This window comes from Equus przewalskii, chromosome 12 (genome assembly GCF_037783145.1).
Source record: "Equus przewalskii isolate Varuska chromosome 12, EquPr2, whole genome shotgun sequence".
In the NCBI taxonomy this organism is placed as follows: domain Eukaryota; kingdom Metazoa; phylum Chordata; class Mammalia; order Perissodactyla; family Equidae; genus Equus; species Equus przewalskii.
This window is the reverse complement of record NC_091842.1, coordinates 19,639,219-19,657,557: the sequence shown is the minus strand read 5'-3', so window position 1 is coordinate 19,657,557 and position 18,339 is coordinate 19,639,219. Positions and strand designations below refer to the sequence as shown.

The window sequence follows — 18,339 nt, the reverse complement described above, 5'->3', positions numbered from 1 at the left end:
AATATGTATCTTTGAGGCACAAATCTCAACCCAAGGAGAGGGAAGATTGGCAAGTCCTCTTAGGGTGCCTTTCCCTAAAGTTTCAGTTTTAAGTCCCTCAGACTCGTACTTTTCCTGTCTTCCTTTCTATTCTCTTAGTTCTCTGACTTTGTCTCAGAGCTCTCTGATGCCTCAAGACTTTTCCCCGCTGTTAGCCCTCTTGCTCAGGCGCTTTCATTCCTTTTCCAGAAGGCAGATATCCTACCTCCAGTTGCTCCATCCTTTCCCCTTCCTTGTTTTCCTCCATCTAGCCAAACTGGTTTGAGTCAGCCACACCCCTTCCGAGCTCCTGGGGCTCTTCAGGTGGTGGCTGACCACCCAACCCCACCCCTGGGCTTGGCCTGGAGCCCTGACTCAGCTCCATCTCCACCCAAGCCAAAGCAAACCTGAGGCAGGAGCGAAAACTGAGTCCTTCAAGGCCTATAGCCAGGTAAGAGCCCCTGTTTTTTTTACATTTTCTTTGATCTCAGCTCCCTGGATCCTCTTGTTGTGTTGTGTTCCCCTGATAAATGTATCTGTTTACTTAGCATATGAGTTCTTTGCTCATACTCACTCTGGCAGCTTTGTGGCACATACCATTCTTTGCTGCTTATCTTGCCTCTTTTTCGCCATTTCTGTCCTTTGTTACTTGTGTTCAGACAAGTGCAAATGGTTCTGTTTTGTCTACAATGTAGGAGATTGGTTGGAAATGAGGCTGGAAAGGTGGTTTCATGCCAGAACTCAGAGGACTTGAGAAATAGGGAGATGAGAAATGATTAAGTAGAGCATCATTATGCAGATTTCCATGTGGGCTATGAGGTCATTTGGACTCGGTATTAATCTGATTTTGTTGTGTGGCCTGGGCTAAAAAGAAGAGAGGAGGTGGCAGGGAGTCAGCTTAGCAAAGGAGGTCCCAATTTGGGGAGGTAAACCTTGTTTTTCTGATGTTCAGTTTTCCTCAGCTATCAAGAGAGCTTAGATGGGTACTTTTCCCCTCCTTTCTCCCATCTCCAGAACCATGTTTTCAGATGAAATGGTTGCTTTGCTTACAGTGGGGTACAGGGCCATTCTCTGACCCCTCAATATTTAGGGGCAGCCTCTGAGGAACTCCAGGGAGTTTTAGGGCCCTTTGAAATACAGTTTAAAATCACTGACTTGGATAATCTCAGATTCCTAGCAGCTTTTGAGATTCTGTGCTGCTCTCCTGCTTCTCAGCATGCACCTGTTATTTTGCTTTTCCTCACTTGTCAAAACAGTAAGTAATACAGATAATGCTATGTTCACACTGGCTTGCCTTTAAAGACTCAGAATCTTAGGCTGAGGGAAAAGGATTACAGCCACACATTTCCTCTCTTGGTTCATGAGTCACTAGAGGAATTCCCCAGTAAGGCAGCGTTCCTGAGAGTTGGGCTGGGCCACGAGGTTATGATCAGAGAGAGGGGTAGAGTCTGAGAAAGCCAGGCCAAGGGCTCAGTTGCTGGGCTTACAAGTACCTTGACTGTATCGCCCACAGGTGATGGAGGACGAGGAGAAGGCAGTGGACATCTTGGTGAGCACCACGGAAGCTGCTCATTCTCCATCCCCTATCCGCTGCTGCTGGCTCCGCCTCCGCTACTTGGCAGCTACTAGCATTATCTGTGGCTGCTCTTGCTTGGGAGTCGTGGCCCTTGTGTTTGCCATCAAGGTGAGGAATGCAATTCCTATGGGAGCCAGGGGAGGTGGGTGTAGTAAGGCAATGGTTTCATATATTTGATCTAGCTACCTTGATGAAACAGTTACTAAGTACTTGCCAGAGCTTGGCTCTGGGCCTGGTGCTAGAAATAAGAATAAGACAGTTCCTGCCATCTAAAGGCCCACAGTCTAATGAAAGAAATGGCTGTGAAAATGGACAATTATTAATGGAACTCAGCTCATCAATACTATGATAGAGGAAGCATAGGGTTTTCTAGGAGCTAGGAAGAATATATGTGTGGTTACATATGTTTGTATAGCAGAGTAGGTAACAGGAAAGGCAACAAGAAAGTAACCTTAAAAGATGAGTGAATAAGGGTGAAAGGACATTTCCAGGTAAAGGGAGCGGTGTATACAAAGGCCTGGGCTACTAATTCAGCATGACTGGACCAGTGAGGAATAGTGAGAGATGATGTCAGAGGGCTTAGATTCCCAAGGGCCTCCAGTGCTGTGCTTAGGAGTTTTAACTTTATCTTGAAAGTACTGGGGAGCCATTTAAGGGTTTTTGTAGAGGAGAGTGACGTGGTCAGATTTGTGTTTCAGTAAGATTCGTTCTCCAGGCCTACATGGAGGACGAATTGGGAGGGGCAAGACTCGAGGCATCTGAACAGAGATTAGAGCAATCTGTAGGAGTCTGGAAGAAGCTATGGGGTTTTTGAGAGGACCTCACCATTTTAAAACACCTAACAGAAACTCACATGTACCTTTTGAAAGGCCACACAGGCTAACTTAAACTTCCTGCTGGAATTTTCTCAACCCAAGTTTTATTTTAACAATCAGAAACTGTATTCCTATTGTCATAAGAATTTCTGAGATTCATTAGGGCAAAATCATAAGAATCCTTAATAATAAAAAAGATGAGGCCCATTGGGCTAATGAGAATGGGGTATTGTTTCGGCATGAGTAAAATACTCCAAGATAGCTCAGTTTCTTGCCAAGAATTCCAAATTCTGAATGAATCTGGGATGAGTAGAAAAGGATGGGGAATAGAAAGATTGAAAAGTACTTTCCCAATGGCCACCCTGAAAAGTAGGCAGAGCCAAGTGGGTACCTTTCTTTGCAGGTGAGGCATGAGAGATAGAAACTGGAAAGGGAGGTATAGGGTTTGGGTGTGAGGTTTTAAGCTGTGACAAGGATGGAGGATTGGAGTTGGGCAGTGGGCACTTTGGGGCAGAAGCAGGGGGAGAACCTAACCAAAAACCTGCCCCCACAGGCTGAAGAGCGGCATAAGGCAGGCCGGTCCGAGGAAGCAGTGCACTGGGGGGCCCGGGCCCAGAGGTTCATCCTGGCCAGCTTTGCTGTCTGGCTTGCTGTCCTCGTTCTGGGCCCCCTGCTTCTGTGGCTGCTCTCCTACACCATCGCCCAGGCTGAGTGACCCTGGGTGGCCTCTGCTGAGAGTCAGCCGAGACCTCCTGGATCCTGCAATGCGGTATTGCTAGGGTCCGGTACCAGCACTGGTCCTTCTGGCTGGAAGGATGGTGCCCCTCTCAAAGGGCTTTGGAGGAGCTCTTCTAGCCCTTTCTAAAAGGAGGCAGCAGCTGAGACTGATGAGGGGAGGTCAGCCTGCTCTGTTCTTTCAGTGCCCACCATCCCCTATTCCCTGCAACCTACCCTGTCCAAGGGGCCTCTACCCAGAGGTGGGGTTGAAGACCAGGCCTGGTTTTATTAGAATTTGTTTTGTAATAAAAACCTTTTTTAGTGGTGAAAAGCTCCTGTCTAGTTGTTCTTCCCCTGCTGTTTCCTGGGCCCTTGGTGAGAGCCAGACTGGACATCTGATGATGGCAAAAGTCTGCATCTCCCTTTACCTCCAAGAGAAGGAAAGGATTTTTTTTTTTTTTTTTCATTCTTCTGACAGTTTTCCTTCTTGGAAAGACCCCCGCTTCTCCCTTACATATCAACAGAGACCCTGAGGCCAGGGAGGAAGAGTAGTAGCAGCAGCTACTATTCATTGAGTGCCTGCTGTATTCCAGGCTATGTTCTAACCACTTTATATTTCTTAACTCCTCAGTACTCACAGTCAGTCAGTAGTAGATAGCATTGTTTTCATTTTATAGTTGAGGAAACAGGCACAGATTACCCAAGGTCACACAGCTAGTAAGTGGCAGAGCTGGAATTGAACCCAGACAGTTTGGTTTCAGAGTTGAGAAAAGAGCGAAAGGGTTGGATCAGAGCAACCCACCACCCTATATGTGGAGATTTGTATGATTATAATGAATTTCCATATCCTTTATCTTGGGCCTCATGATATTATTTTAAACATTTTTTTTAAAGATTTTACTTTTCCTTTTTCTCCCCAAACCACTTCTGGTACATAGTCGTATATTTTTAGTTGTGGGTCCTTCTAGTTGTGGCATGTGGGGTGCCACCTCAGCATGGCTTAGATGAGCAGTGCCATGTCTGCGCCCAGGATCTGAACCGGCAAAACCCTGGGCTGCTGAAGCAGAGCACGCGAACTTAACCACTTGGCCACGGGGCCGGCCCCTTAAACATTTTTTAAATTGTGAAGTATTTCACACATACAGGGAAATAACCAAAACAAGTACACAGGTTAATAAGTTAACACAAAGCAAACATCTGAAAAATCACCATTCAGTCAAGAAATCGAATATTGCCAGCACTCCAAAGCCTCCTTTATACCCCTCCCAATCACTATTCCTCACTTTTTCCCACAGGTAACTACCATACTGACTCCTAACAATGATGCAGTTTAATTTTGCCTGCATTTGAACATTATATAAATGGAATCATATGTATTCTTTTTATGTCTGGTTTCTTTTACTTAACATGGTGAGATTCATCAATATTTGGTGTAGCTGTAGTTTTCATTACTGTATAATATTTCATTATATGAAAACATTACAATTTATTCATTTTCTGTTGGTGGACTTTTTGGATGTTTCCACTTTGGGGATACTATGACTCATGCTGCTGTGGACTTTATTGTATGTGTCTCTTGGAATACATGTGGCCTGCGAATGGAATTTTTTGGTTATTTCACCACAATTCAGAGACCAGCAGAACACCTAGAGGAATTAGAGTTGTTGCACACTGAAGAGAGAAGATTAAAGGGGAAGGAGAGGCACATAATGGTTTTCTTCAGTGTTCCAAAGTGCTCCAGGAAGAAAAAGTGAAGAGAACCCATTCTTGGTCCCAGAGGTTAGAATTACAACAATGGGTAGAAGCCATACATAGGGCACTGGTTCTCAACCTTGGTTTCACAACGGAACCACTTGGGCAGCCCTAAGAAGTACTTCTGCCTGGACTTTACCCCTAAAGATGCTGATTTAATTGGTGTGAGGTGCTGCCAGAGCATCAGGATAACACACAGTAGAGAGATTTTTACGGAAACCTTAAAAAAAAGCTAATATTTGATTAATCAGCTTCAGTTTCTATACTGGAAGAGAAACTGACTAAATGAGGTCTTGCTATTGTTAACTATTTTGAAAAAATTTCAAACCTACAGAACAATAAAAGAATAGTACAATGAACTCATGTATACTCTTCACCTAGATTTATAATTTTTAACATTTTAAAATAATTTTTAACATTTCACCACATTTACTTTATATCTTTCTAAATATACATATTGTTATTGCTGAACCATTTAAGGTAAGTTTAAGGCCCTTCATCCCTAAATACTTCATGATCTATCTCCTAAGAACAATGATATTCTCACATAACTACACTACAATTATACAATTCTGAGAAGTTAACATCAATACCATATTATCCTCTAATATATAGGCCATATTCAAATTTGCTAGTTGTCCTAATAATGTCTTTTATAGCAATTTCTTTTCTGCTTTAGGGTCCAGTGTGAGAACACTCATTGCATTTAGTTGTTGTATCTGCTTAGTCTCCTTCAATTTTCAGTTTGTCTTCATCCTTTCTTTTTTGTCTCTCATGACTCCCCCCCCCCCCCCGCCCTGAGGAAGAGTCAGTCTGAGCTAACATGTGTTACCAATCTTCCTCTTTTTTGCTGAGGAAGATTCTCCCTGTGCTAACATCTGTCGCCAATCTTCCTCTTTTTGTTTGTGAGCTGCCACCACAGCATGGCCACTGACGAGTGGTGTAGGTCTGCACCTGGGAACTGAACCTGGGCTGCTGAAGCGGAGTGCCAAACTTAACCACTAGGCCACCAGGGCTGGCCCTGTCTTGCAGGACATTTTTGAGGCGAGGCCAGTTCATAGTTTGGGTTCTTATGATTGGATTCAGGTTATGCATTTTTGGCAGAAATACTGCATAAGTTGTGTGTCCTCAGTATGTCACATCAAAAGGCATATGATCTCAATTTGCCCTCTTAGTGGTGATGGTAACATCGGCAACTTGGTTAAGGTAGTGTCTATCAGATTTCTGCAAAGTAAAGATACCTTTTTCCTTTGTCATTAAAAAGTAATCTGTAATTAATATCCTGTTGCCCAGCAAATTTTCACCAATAATTTTAAGGCCTCTTTTACCCAAGTCAGTTGTTATGTGGCTTACAAAATACTGATGTTTTGCCTTTATCATTCTTTCTACTTTTATTAGTTGGCATTCTACTCTGAAGAAGGTCTTTTTCTCCAATTTATTTACAATTTTTGCTGTTAGTATGGTCTCAGATTGTTTTTTAGTTCAATTTGTTATATCCATTACTGTCATTATCCTTCATAAAATGTTTTGAGGTATAATACAGTAAAGTGCACAGATCATACGTGTGCAGCTTGGTGAATGTTTTTACTTAAACACACTCGTATAATCACCACCTGGGTGAATAGAACATTTCTAGCACATCAGAAGGTTCCCTCATGGCCCTCTCGGTCTCCCTAATTTTGACCCGTGGAAACCCCTTCAAACTGGTTTTTGTGTCCCGATAAGTCCTCATCTTTCTTCACTTACTTTCTGGCACAAATTTATTCTAGGCTCATCTTGTACTTTCTCTGCTCCAGCTGGGAATTGGCCATTTCTCCCAAGGAGCCCTGGTTCCTTTTATTGGGGACTATTACTTTGAAATCAGTATCTAGACACTAGTTGTGCTCATTCTACTGGGAGGTTATTGCTAGAAAATGCCTAATCTTATCTATTTTAAATGCAATTTTTAAAATGATACCTCCAATTTCAATCAGTCATAAGGTTCTTTCTCTCCTTTCCCTATTCCAAATTCCATATTCCCACAAAAAGAACCTTGGCTGCCAACTACATCAATATGTTTATTCACTTACCCAATTTCAGAATAACTATCCCATTATCCTACCAAACAAGTTCAAGATTTCTTTGTGATTATTTTGTCTTTAGGTTGATGGTATAAAGTCAAAGGACTCAGTTAAAGTTACTTGGATTCGTCTTTCTCTTATATGGTTATCTCAAAGTGACATTTCTAAGATAGTTGTTAGAAGATTAAATGAATTCATTCTGTACCTCTTTCGCGGGAACATAATCTCTACAAGGCTAGGGACTTTTTTTTCCCCTATTGTTGTTAGTCTTGCGCTTAGACACTCAACAAGTGTTTGTTGAATGAGTAAATGAATGCCAGGGTCGAACTGTGCACTGAAAAGGCTTATGAAGTAAGTCGCTCCTGATAGAATCTTACAACTGGTAGACTTAGAACGGAGGGTGATACTCCCCAAGGCCTTTGGGAGGAGATAGCAGAAGACTGGGAAAATGTATGCTCACCTCAGATGGTGAGCACTAGGGCTTGGGGGGTATTCAAGAGGAGTCGGGGCAAGCCACAGGACAAGGAAGCCTCTTCTGGCTGACGGGCCATGGCTCGTCTAAGTCCGCACTAACTGTCCCGCCTAGTGGGTCAAGCTGCGTGTTCCGAACGTTTTAAGGGCTGGAGTCTGCCCCTCAAGGCAGGTGCTTTGGACCAGGCTGCTCATATTAAAAGCCGAATTCAGATTGGGATGCTGGGAGGAGACTGAGGGGCCGTGCCCAAACCCGGGAATCAGAAGAGCAGGGAGTCCTGCGTCTCCGCCACCCAGCGATCACGCTTCCCGATAAACAACTTCCGGGTCCCGTCCCAGGCCCCCCAACCACACTAGTCAACAAGCTCTGCCCTCTGCTGTCCCTAGCAGATGCCGTGTGCTGACTGGCCGCATCTGGAGCTCCGCCTTAGCGTCGCAGACTCGGGTAACTCGGAGCTCCAATGCCGGTTCCAACTTCGAGACTCTCGGCTTCTTATTGGAGTACCAATTTCCAATCCGAAGAGTTTTTGAACCCCAGTCTTCAGGCGGCGCCAGCCATTGGCAGACAGGATGGGGGCGGGGCCTGAGGTCGTTGCCGGCGCCGCGCGAGAATAAGGTAAGGGACTAGAGGCGAAACCCGCGACCGAACGGCCTCGCGTCGACCCTGGCTTCTCTCTCCGCCCCGACGGGTGAGCCTCCGCTAGACCCCGCGCCCCGTCCCAGGGTCCGCCCAAGTGCGCCTGCGCAGCAACAGCCGCCTGCCCGTGTGCCTCTTCCCTTCTTCCTTCACGCTTCCCCCCCCCCCCGCCCCGTCCCCTTCCCTGCCACCCTCCCGCCCCCCAGGCCCTTTCGCCGAGTCTCCTTAGTCCCAGTCCTTCCCCCACCCCATCCCCATCCCCCAGGATCCTGGCGCCCCAACCGCAAGGACTGCGCCTCCGCGAGCCGCGATGTGCGTCCTTTCAGAGCCCGTGGGCTTCCCTGCCCTCACTGCCCTCCGTTTCCTCCACACAGGCCCCCACCTCCTTCAGGATGACGCTGGACGTGGGGCCGGAAGATGAGTTGCCTGACTGGGCCGCAGCCAAGGAGTTTTACCAGAAGTATGACCCTAAGGACGTCATTGGCAGGTGAGGCCACTGCCAGGGAAACGGAGATCCAGAGAGGTCGGGTCCTAGCCAGGATACACAGTTCCATCTGAGAGCTGGATAGTTCTAAATGGGAAGGGTCGGTGGTTAGTGGAGGAACATTGATGACTAGACTCTTATTTTGGGTCATCCCCATTTTTACACAGATTTATTCACTTACGTGTTCAGCAAACATCGTTGAAGCACCTACACGTGTGCCAGACACAAAGCTAAACACGTAGAGGGTAGAAAAGATGTTTATTGCCTTGGAGGTTCTCCAAGTGAAGTGACTAAAAGAAACGCATGAACATTCAAAAAAGTATCGGGCTGTGTAAAAAGTGCTATAGAGGCTCAGAAAATCATAGCTTCCCAGAAGAGGTGGTATTTGAGTCTTGAAGGATGAGTAAGAAGTTCAGCATAGGGAGAATAGAAGGAATGCCTCAGCTGTCCAGGCAGTGGCAGATACATTTACTCATCAAAGGTACAGTGTGCTGGGTGCACTGTGCTAGGCACCGGGGGTACAAGACCCACAAGGTTTCTGTTTTCCTGAAGTTTGTATTTTAGTGGTAGAAACAGACAGTAAACATGTAAACAAGGTAAAGCTCAACACAAGTGCTAGGGAGAAAATAGGTGATGGAACAAGAGTAATTAATGGAACTGAGACTTGAAGGATGAGAATGAACAGGTCAGGAACTGAGGAAGGATATATTAGGGGCAGAGGGAACAGCAAGAGCAAAGGCGTAAGGCAGGAAACGACCTATTCCAGCCATAGCTAGAGGATCATAGTGGCTTGAATGTGTAAGGGTGGGAAGAGGTGGAGGAAATGAAGTTGGAGATGTAAATAGAGGTTAGAGTATGTAGAGGCTTAGGCCATGATAAGGAATTTAAGTTGTATTCTAGTGAAACTGGTGGTCTTAAACAGGGTAGTAACATGATCTGATTTACATTTCTGATTTGTGGGCTAGGAACTTAACCTTTCTGTGCATCAGTTTCTCCATTGTAAATTGGGAATAAAAATAGATCCTACCTTGTAGGTTGCTGTGAGAATGGAAAGAGTTAATATGATTCTCTTAGAACACTTCCTGGCACATGGTAAGTGCTCAATACGGGTGTGTTACTACATTTAAAAAAAGATCATTCGACTCTTGTGTAAAGAATGGATTTTGAGAGGGGCAAGAATGGAAGCATAGAGGCCTAATTCATTCAGGTTAGAGATGTTGATGGTTTAGAGTGGTGGTGCTAGAGAGAGAGAGAACTGGATCGATTTAGATGATAGTTTGAAGGGAGACTTGATACAGTTTCCTGAAGGTTTGGATATGGACCATGAGGGAAAGGAAGGAAAACAAGATTAAGTTCTGATGTTTGGATTTGAGTGCTTGAGTAGCCTTTACTGAAATGAAGAAGACTGAGGGAGGATCAGGTTGGGGATGGGGGGCGCGGGGCAGGCAGCAAGCAAGTCAAGAATTCCATTTTGGAGATGTTAAGTTTGAGGTACCCAACTGGAGCTGTCAAGTGGGTATAAAAGTCTGGAACTCAAGGGAGAGAGCTGGGCTAGAGCTATAAATTTGAGCAGCAGTGGCATATAGATAGTTAGGGAGAGAATATAGACAGAGAAGTGAAGGGGGCCTAGACTCAGGCCCTGGGGCATGTCACCATTAAGGTGTTAGAGAAGGAAGAGACAGCCATGGAGACTAAGGAGCTGCCATCTGTGAATTAGAAAGAAAAACACAAGAAGAATGTGCTTCTGGAAGGTTGGCACGGTCTGCTGCAACAAATCTGCTAAGGCTGGGAAAGCAGTCAGGGGTGTGACCATTAGATTTGTTCAGACTCCTTTTAGATATCACATGGAGATGTCAAAAAGGCAGTTGGAATCAGGAATTCTGGAGAGAAAGCAACACCTGAGACAGTGTAACAGGAGTCATTTGCACATAGTTGGCATTTACAACCCCTGGGCCTGGATGGAGGTCACAGGGAGAGAGAGTATTGGGAAGTGGAGAGAGCTGAGATCCAAGTCCTGAGATGCTGTGGGATTTCGGGACTAGATAAGGGCTCACCAGGGACCCTAAGAACCCTTACGGAAGAACAGTGGTTCCACTGCCGAGGGCCACAGAAAGGCCAGTTTTGGAGAAGGCAGATCAGAGGGTAGGGTCCTTATCTCATTCTGTGATTACTGTGGTAGCATCTTCCCTTGTCTCGCTCGTCTGTCTTTTTCCTGCACAGTACATTACCTGCACGCTCCCACTAAATTATTTTTCCCAGAGTACCAGTTTCTTGTGTCAAGGCCTGAAGCTTTAAAGATGTTTTTTTTTAATTTTTCCTTTTTCTCCTCAAAGACCCCCGGTACACACTTGCATATTTTTAGTCGTGGGTCCTTCTAGTTGTGGCATGTGGGATGCCACCTCAGCATGGCTTGATGAGCAGTGCCATGTCCACGCCCAGGATTCGAACCGGGGAAACCCTGGGCCATGAAGCAGAGCACACGAACTTAACCACTCACCCACAGGGCTGGCCCCTAGGCCTGAAGCTTTAAAAGAGCTTGGCACATTCTGGAATTTGGTGATAAGTTGTGTGTCACTGAAACAAAAATTGAATAGCAGGGTTATAGCCAGAGATGAGGCTGAAAAAAGACCATTTGGTGAAGGCCTTGAATGATAGGTGAAGAAATTGAGATTTGATTTTTATCCTGTAGGTAATAGGGATGCAGTATGGAAAGAAAACAAAAATTTTGAGTGCATTCCAGTTAACTGTAAGGTTGAAAGTATTAGGTGTCATTTAAAAGTAGACATTTGCTCTAGGGGACCTACTGAGGAATGAGGGAGCACTTAGAACTTAGTAGAGAATTTAAGCTGGAAGTTTTTAAGCAGTGAATGACATGATGGGCACTGTTTTAAGAAGCTAATTCTAGAAGCAGTGTATTGGATGGGTTGCAGTGACTGAGATTGGCAGCAGGGAGATCAGTGAGGAGGCTATTGTGGTTGTGGGAGTGGAGTAGTAGGAAACACATTTGAGAGGTATGAAGAATGGACTGGACTGGTAGGATGTGGTGGATTGTGAAGGAGAGGGAGAAACCAAAAATGGTACCAAGGTTTCTAGTTTGGGAGTCTGATTGAGTGGCATTGCCATTAATTGAGGTTGAGAATATAGATTGCGGAGCTAGTTTCAGGGGAAGAAGAGATGTTCAGTGGTTATGATGAATGTGAGATGTCTTTAGGAACCTCAGGAAATGATTTTCAGTAAGACATGTTGGCCGGACACTTAAGAGAGACATCTGAGCATGAAGTTTGAAGTTATGGAGGTGGATAAGATTACTGAGGGAGAGTGTATATAGCCTGAGAACAGGGCCAAAGGTGGAATCCTGGGGAAGTCTTAACATTTAAGGGGTGGTCAGAGAACAATGTACTGGGGTGTATCAGTAGAAAGAATTTGGACTTTGAGTCCAAAGACCTGGGTTTCCCGCATAGATAGTCATGATACATAGTAGGAAGGCTTAACTGAGAGTGAATGCTCTTACAGGTAAAATGCTGTGGGACGCCAGAGAAGGGAGTGGCCCCTTCCTACTGGAGAATAAACAAAGAACTGGTGGAGGTAGCATTTACTTTGGGCCTTAAAGCAAGAATTCTTTGCTGGATGGCTTCAAAGGGTCTTTGAACCCCCTGAAATTGTAAAATGTTGTATGCATGTGGCAGAGGTCTCCTGCTTGCAACAGATTCTCAGGTTTGTTAAAAGATGAGTAATAATTAGACCAGGGGCCTCAAACTGAAATGCCCTTAGTGGTTGGGCAGGAAATTAAAATTGAGAAGTGGCCAAAAGTAGGACAGTAGGAAGTGGTGAGTATCGTGGCAGTTGGAGGGTTCAGATTTGTAAAGAACAATGCACTGACCAAAATGTAACACATCTGTGGGCTGTGTTTGGCCAGAGGGTCAATAGTTTGCATCCCTTGATTGAACCAGAGATGTGGGCTACAGGCATTCCAGAGGGCAAAGAGGCCTCAAGGGCACAGCAGTAAGGTTATGTGAAAGGCAGCCAGGAAACCAGCCTACAAAATGTTGTGTGAAGCCAGATCTGGAAGAGATTTGCACCTTAGCTTGACCTTACTTGTAGGGTCATATAGAGTTGGTGACAGAGTCCAAGCAAGGAAATCCCTGTCTAGGCCTTTCTCTTTATGATGCCAAGTGGGCTTTCCCATGTTTACTTCATTAATGTCTTTCAACATCCCTTCAGGATTTTTTTGGCCACATTTCAGAGCTGGCAAAGTGGAAGCCCAGAGACCTTATGTCAGTGGGTCACTTGGAGGTTAATTAGTGGCAAATTTGGCGACTATATCAAGGTCTCCTAATTCTCAACTTTGGTCTTTCAGCCAACGGCTCAGTATTTATTTGGAGCCTTCTACACTTGAGGTATTGTAAGAGAATTTGGGAATTTGGGTGGGGTAATTAGGAAAGCGTGAGTAAATATGCAGAGAGCCTTAGATCACTTCTGCCCACATTCTCCTTGTGGGGTTCCAGGGCAAGGAACAGGTTCTGGGACTCAATGTGGAAAAGACTTGGCTAGGCTTATCTATGGAGGAGGTGGCAGAAACTGGATTTGAATCCTGACCCCTCCCTGCCTTCCCTGTGAGCTTTGTGTTGCACCTTGCTAGATACCCAGGTTGCTTGCTGAGGTTACTGTGAAGCTACTGTAGGCCAGGGTAAGCTCCTTGGAAGGTTGCCTCATTGTCCAGATGGGCCTGGCACAGTGGGTATAAGGATCCTGAGGCTCCACTCTGCATAGAAATGAGAGAGCAGGAGGCCCTGACTCATGTGTTTTCTAACTCTGGCAGAGGAGTGAGCTCTGTGGTCCGCCGTTGTGTTCATCGAGCTACTGGCCATGAGTTTGCAGTGAAGATCATGGAGGTGACAGCTGAGCGACTGAGTCCTGAGCAGCTGGAGGAGGTGCGAGAAGCCACGCGGCGAGAGACGCACATCCTTCGTCAGGTCGCCGGCCACCCCCACATCAGTGAGGCTGCATTCCCTGCTCCTTTTAGCTGACAGCCACCTCCTGCTGGCCCTGCCCACAGCCCATTTCCCCCAACACTGCCTCTGCGACTCTGCTCCCTTCCTCCTGGCTCTGCTCCACCTCAAAGTGTGGTCAGCCTTTGGTAGGAGGCAGTAACTTACCGCCTCCTTTGGTTTTCCTTCCTTCCCAGTAACAGCCCACTGCTGTCTTAGGGTGGAAAGCCCCTTTAATATGCATCTGCTCTTTTCCATCTCTGACTTTCTGCCTCTTTCCCCAGTCACTCTCATCGATTCCTATGAGTCTTCTAGCTTCATGTTCCTGGTGTTTGACCTGTGAGTATCACCCTGCCCCGATCTGAGAAGACTCCTGCTCACCTCCCTGCATGGCCCCAGCCTTACACCACAGTGGGCTGAAGACCACCTTGCTCACACCTTCCTCTGCTCCAGCTAGGGCCTGCCTGCTAGCCCATGGCTCTGACCCCTCTCACTAGGTGCCCTGATTGAGACAAGTTCTTCAAGAGTAATAGTGACCAGCCAAATACAAAGGGTTTTCGTGACCCAAGGGGTCATTGTCCCAGTTCCCTATGGTTATAAGTTTAACAGGGAAGAAAAGGCTGTTTAAGAGGGAGTGTTCATCCACAAGCTGACCACTTATAACAGATTTTCACTCACCAGTCTCCCATTGTTGAACACCCTATACATGGGTGTCTGTCTCTGCCCATCAATTTTTTTTCTGGTCAGTCTGAACCTGAATGCCATATGTTATACAATAGAATACAAACCAGTTGCAAAGGAACTTCAAAGGAGAATGGGTCAAATACTGAATATTTAAGAGAGGTCCTTGGAAAAAATTCACAAAGTGAATACAGAAATGACCCTCTGCAAAAGTCAGAGAGGAGGGAGGGAGTGTCTGTTACACCATCACACAACTTTGCAGAACAATCATACTCCCTAAAACAACGTGTTATTTCAAGGATTGACTCAGAGTTGCAATCATAACCTCACTTTTTAAAGGCAAGATAAAATAAGCAAAATTCAAAATAAAGTCCTATGCAACTTTTTTGGCCACTATTAACTGCGAAATTTTGGCCCATAGTCTAAGTAGATTCACTTAAAAAGGGCTTTTTTGAGTAGTTATTCTCAGAAAACAAGGACCTCCTGTAAGAAGGCACTTATTCTTGCTAAACTAGCCCCCCTCATGGTACAATGCAGATATTTCAACTACTGAGCCAATCCACTGGGCAAAACTGCCTCTGGCATCCAGTTCACTCTTGGAGTGCTCTGTCTTGAGACCCTTTAGTTTGTCTACAGAGGAATCTCTCTTTACTGGCCTCTTCCATGGTATTTTCTGTGAGCACTGGCTTATTTTCTCAGCCCCTACTGTGAGGTGCACCTACCTCCCAACCCCTCCTATCCCTTAGGATGCGGAAGGGAGAGCTGTTTGACTATCTCACAGAGAAGGTGGCCCTCTCAGAAAAGGAAACCAGGTAATGGCTGAGCCTGCAGCCCTGGGGTGAGTAGGGAGTGGGGCTGGGCAGGGAGAAGCAGAGAAGACTGCGCCTTCCCCAGGTCCATCATGAGGTCTCTGCTGGAAGCAGTGCGCTTTCTCCATGCCAACAACATTGTGCACCGAGACCTGAAGCCTGAGAATATTCTCCTAGATGACAATATGCAGATCCGACTTTCAGATTTTGGGTTCTCCTGCCACTTGGAACCTGGCGAGAAGCTTCGAGGTGAGGGGACTTGGTGCCCTAAGAGGCTTGGGAGGGAAGGAGACACAGGCCTGAGGCTGGTTGGCTCTGTCTGAGAACTGAGTCCCAGGTACCATGGAAAGGGGAGAAGTCAGTGAGCACTTGCCAAGTACCCTCTGGGTACAAAGCCTTGTGTGCAATTTAGAGTAGGCTTCCTGACCTGGAGAGGATGGCGACAGACAAACAAGCAGTTAGTGGCACACAGCAGGCAAAGAGCCATGCTGGGGAAGCCAGGAGAAAGGAGCGAGCACCTGATTTAACCAGGGGAATCCACAGAGGAGGGGGCTCCAGGGCCTTGGGAATTGGGCTTGTCCCAGGAGGAAAAAGAGGGAGTGGGGGGGATAGCAGGGCTCAGCTGCATGTTTGGGGTCTGGCAGAGAGAGGACCACAGAAAGGACTTACGTGCTATGAGGAGCCTGATGTGGCTAGACAGCACTTCTCACCTGGTGTCCTGGGACTCAGGCTCACCCAATGTTAATACCTTTGTCATGGCAGAAATATTTCTAGTGCAAATTGAAAACTAAACAAAGTTCAACTGTCGGACTCCTCAGAGCCTTTAATATGCTACTTTGTATTTACTAATAGCTAACATTTACTAGGCACTTACTATGAGCTAGCCATCACACTGAGTCTTTACGTGGCTTATTTCTCTCAGATCCTTTCAACAGCTCTTTGAGATAGATAGTATTTCTGTGTCCATTTTATAGATGGGCTTAAAGAGGTGGGGTGACTTGCCCAAGGTCATGTAGCTGGGCATTCTGACTCCAGAACTCATGCTCTCAACCTGTGGACTTACACATCTTGTGGATGCTGTGTTTTGTTTCCCTTTGGGCTTCCACATACACTTTTCCCCATTCTGGAATCATCTTTGCCTCTGCCCACTCCACCCTTTCCCATGGCTTAGGTAATTCAAGTTTCACTTTAAAGCTCCAAGTCACATTAGATCCCCTGCTTTTTGTTATTTACTCCCTTTATGACACGTGTCTTACTCTATTTAATTTCTCGTTTGCTTTCTGGTAGACAAGTGAGCTTGGTAAGGGCACATCTAATTCACCACTGTGTCTAGTACACAGTAGGCATTCAATAAATAACTTGCTGTAGGAATGAATTTCCCAAGAGTCATTTTCAATTCAGGCATGTTAAGATCGCCTGGGGAAGTGTGCCATGGAACACAGTTGTTTGGGAACTGCTGGGATGGAAGAATCGGTGCCTGAAGTGGCAGAAGAAACTAAAAATAGAGGCTTGGATCAAGTCATGGAGGGCTCTGTGCTGTAGGAATCTAGACTTGATCCTGAGGCCACAATCGGGAGCCAGGAAATGGTTTTAAACAAGGGACTTAGTATGTGCTTTAAGAAATCCCATATTCCCACTCATTCCTCTTGGTTTGAGTGGCGGTTCCACTGACCAGAGTAGAGATTATAGGAGGAGGAATAGATTTTGGGCAGAAAGGAATGCAGAAAAGATTTATGTTTTTGTCTTCCATGTGAGTTATGTATGTGAAAATGTTGTAACAAGTTGTGTGAGGAGTGGGTAGGTTGGCTTGGCTGGAGGGTTGGAGAAGGCAAATGATAATAGTTGGGTAGGCTCTTGAAGTCAATCCAAAAATCAGGTTTCCCCAGGAAGGCCACCAGGAGCCTTGGTGGGTATTTGAGTTGTTCAGCAGGGCTAGGGGCTGGTACTGAGACTCAGCCAAGGGCAGGAAGGAGCAGAAGGGGAACCCTTGTGGCCCTGGCAGTGTTGAGGCTCTAGCAGGGGTCTGGTGTTAAGGGTCCTCAAGGGGGCTGGTGGCATCCCATCAATCTCAGCCCTCTCTCCCCAGAGTTGTGTGGGACCCCAGGGTATCTAGCACCAGAGATCCTTAAATGCTCCATGGATGAAACTCACCCAGGCTACGGCAAGGAGGTCGACCTGTGAGTTTCTGGTCTCCCCATGCCCTCCTCCTTTGTGTGCTGTCCTTCAATGCATTTGCCCATTTCCTAGTCCTGCCTGACTCTGGTCTCTTTCCCAGCTGGGCCTGTGGGGTGATCTTGTTCACACTCCTGGCGGGCTCACCACCATTCTGGCACCGACGCCAGATCCTGATGTTACGCATGATCATGGAGGGCCAGTACCAGTTTAGTTCACCCGAGTGGGACGACCGTTCAGACACCGTCAAAGACCTGGTGAGCTGGGGCCATGAGCAGACAAGGAGGGAGGCCCAAGGGCTGCCCCTCACAATCTGGGGTTTGCCCTAGATCTCGAGGCTGCTGCAGGTGGATCCTGAGGAGCGTCTGACAGCTGAGCAAGCCCTCCAGCACCCCTTCTTTGAGCGTTGTGAAGGCAGCCAACCCTGGAACCTCACCCCCCGCCAGCGGTTCCGGGTAAGCCTGACAGCATCAGGGTCTGGGCCCGCTCCTCTGTTTCATGATCTTTTTCCTGTAGTGGATGCTCCACTGGAGCTCATACTGCCCCCCTTCCCAGGTGGCAGTGTGGACAGTGCTGGCTGCTGGACGAGTGGCCTTAAGCACCCAGCGTGTACGGCTGCTGACCAAAAGTGCACTGTTGAGGGACCCTTACGCACTGCGGCCAGTGCGGCGTCTCATTGACAGCTGTGCCTTCCGGCTCTATGGGCACTGGGTGAAGAAGGGTGAGCAGCAGAACCGAGCAGCCCTCTTCCAGCACCAGCCGCCTGGGTCTTTTCCCATCATGGGCCCTGAAGAGGAGGGGGACTCCGCTACTATCACCGAGGATGAGGCCACGCTCATGCTGGGCTAGCATCTCAGCCCTGGAGGATCCCAGAAAGCAAGACTCTGCAGGAGCAGGATTTTTATCATTCTAGTCTCTCTAGGCTCTGGCCTCAGGCCCCCCTCCCCAGCCAGGCCCATCATTGATCATACTACCATATGGACCAGTCCTGTACACCTCCCCCCGCTGGCCAGGGCTTTTCAGTCAGAGTTGAGGTGGAAAGGAGCCACTCAGAATGCCACGCCTGGCCTTGTCAGGGCTGCCTGTGCTGTATATGCAATAAAATCTGCTACATGCCAGGGAGAGCCAATGCCCTGTGTCTGGTGTCTGGCTTCAGCAG

General features: G+C 46.8%; 2 protein-coding genes across 6 annotated transcripts; both read left to right on the top strand.

Annotated features, from left to right (window-relative positions):
• Positions 1-24: 24 nt before the first annotated feature.
• TMEM265 (transmembrane protein 265) lies at positions 25-5,237 on the top strand. The gene is made up of 3 exons (XM_008514313.2): positions 25-469; positions 1,532-1,702; positions 2,963-5,237. Exons 2-3 carry the CDS (start codon positions 1,535-1,537, stop codon positions 3,122-3,124), a joined length of 330 nt encoding a protein of 109 aa, XP_008512535.1. The 5' UTR covers positions 25-469; positions 1,532-1,534; the 3' UTR covers positions 3,125-5,237.
• PHKG2 (phosphorylase kinase catalytic subunit gamma 2) lies at positions 1,564-18,309 on the top strand. 5 transcript variants are annotated; one of them, XM_070568014.1, is made up of 11 exons: positions 1,564-1,702; positions 7,797-8,025; positions 8,421-8,533; positions 13,350-13,525; positions 13,803-13,857; positions 14,946-15,011; positions 15,094-15,257; positions 17,095-17,185; positions 17,284-17,437; positions 17,510-17,635; positions 17,736-18,309. In XM_070568014.1, the coding sequence occupies exons 3-11, from the start codon at positions 8,439-8,441 to the stop codon at positions 18,027-18,029; spliced, it is 1,221 nt and encodes a 406-aa protein (XP_070424115.1). In that variant the 5' UTR covers positions 1,564-1,702; positions 7,797-8,025; positions 8,421-8,438; the 3' UTR covers positions 18,030-18,309. The 5 variants fall into 5 exon arrangements, with proteins under 5 accessions (XP_070424115.1, XP_070424114.1, XP_070424117.1 ...); XM_070568013.1 differs by having other exon boundaries at positions 1,574-1,702; positions 7,800-8,025; XM_070568016.1 differs by lacking the exon at positions 1,564-1,702 and adding an exon at positions 7,306-7,406 and having other exon boundaries at positions 7,800-8,025.
• Positions 18,310-18,339: the final 30 nt, after the last annotated feature.

Coding starts and splice junctions, on each gene's coding strand:
- TMEM265 (XM_008514313.2), top strand. CDS start 1,535: ATGGAGGACGAGGAGAAGGCAGTGGACATCTTGGTGAGCACCACGGAA. Junction 1,703..2,962: donor CCCTTGTGTTTGCCATCAAG/GTGAGGAATGCA, acceptor CTGCCCCCACAG/GCTGAAGAGCGGCATAAGGC.
- PHKG2 (XM_070568014.1), top strand. CDS start 8,439: ATGACGCTGGACGTGGGGCCGGAAGATGAGTTGCCTGACTGGGCCGCA. Junction 8,534..13,349: donor CCTAAGGACGTCATTGGCAG/GTGAGGCCACTG, acceptor TAACTCTGGCAG/AGGAGTGAGCTCTGTGGTCC. Junction 15,258..17,094: donor ACCTGGCGAGAAGCTTCGAG/GTGAGGGGACTT, acceptor CTCTCTCCCCAG/AGTTGTGTGGGACCCCAGGG.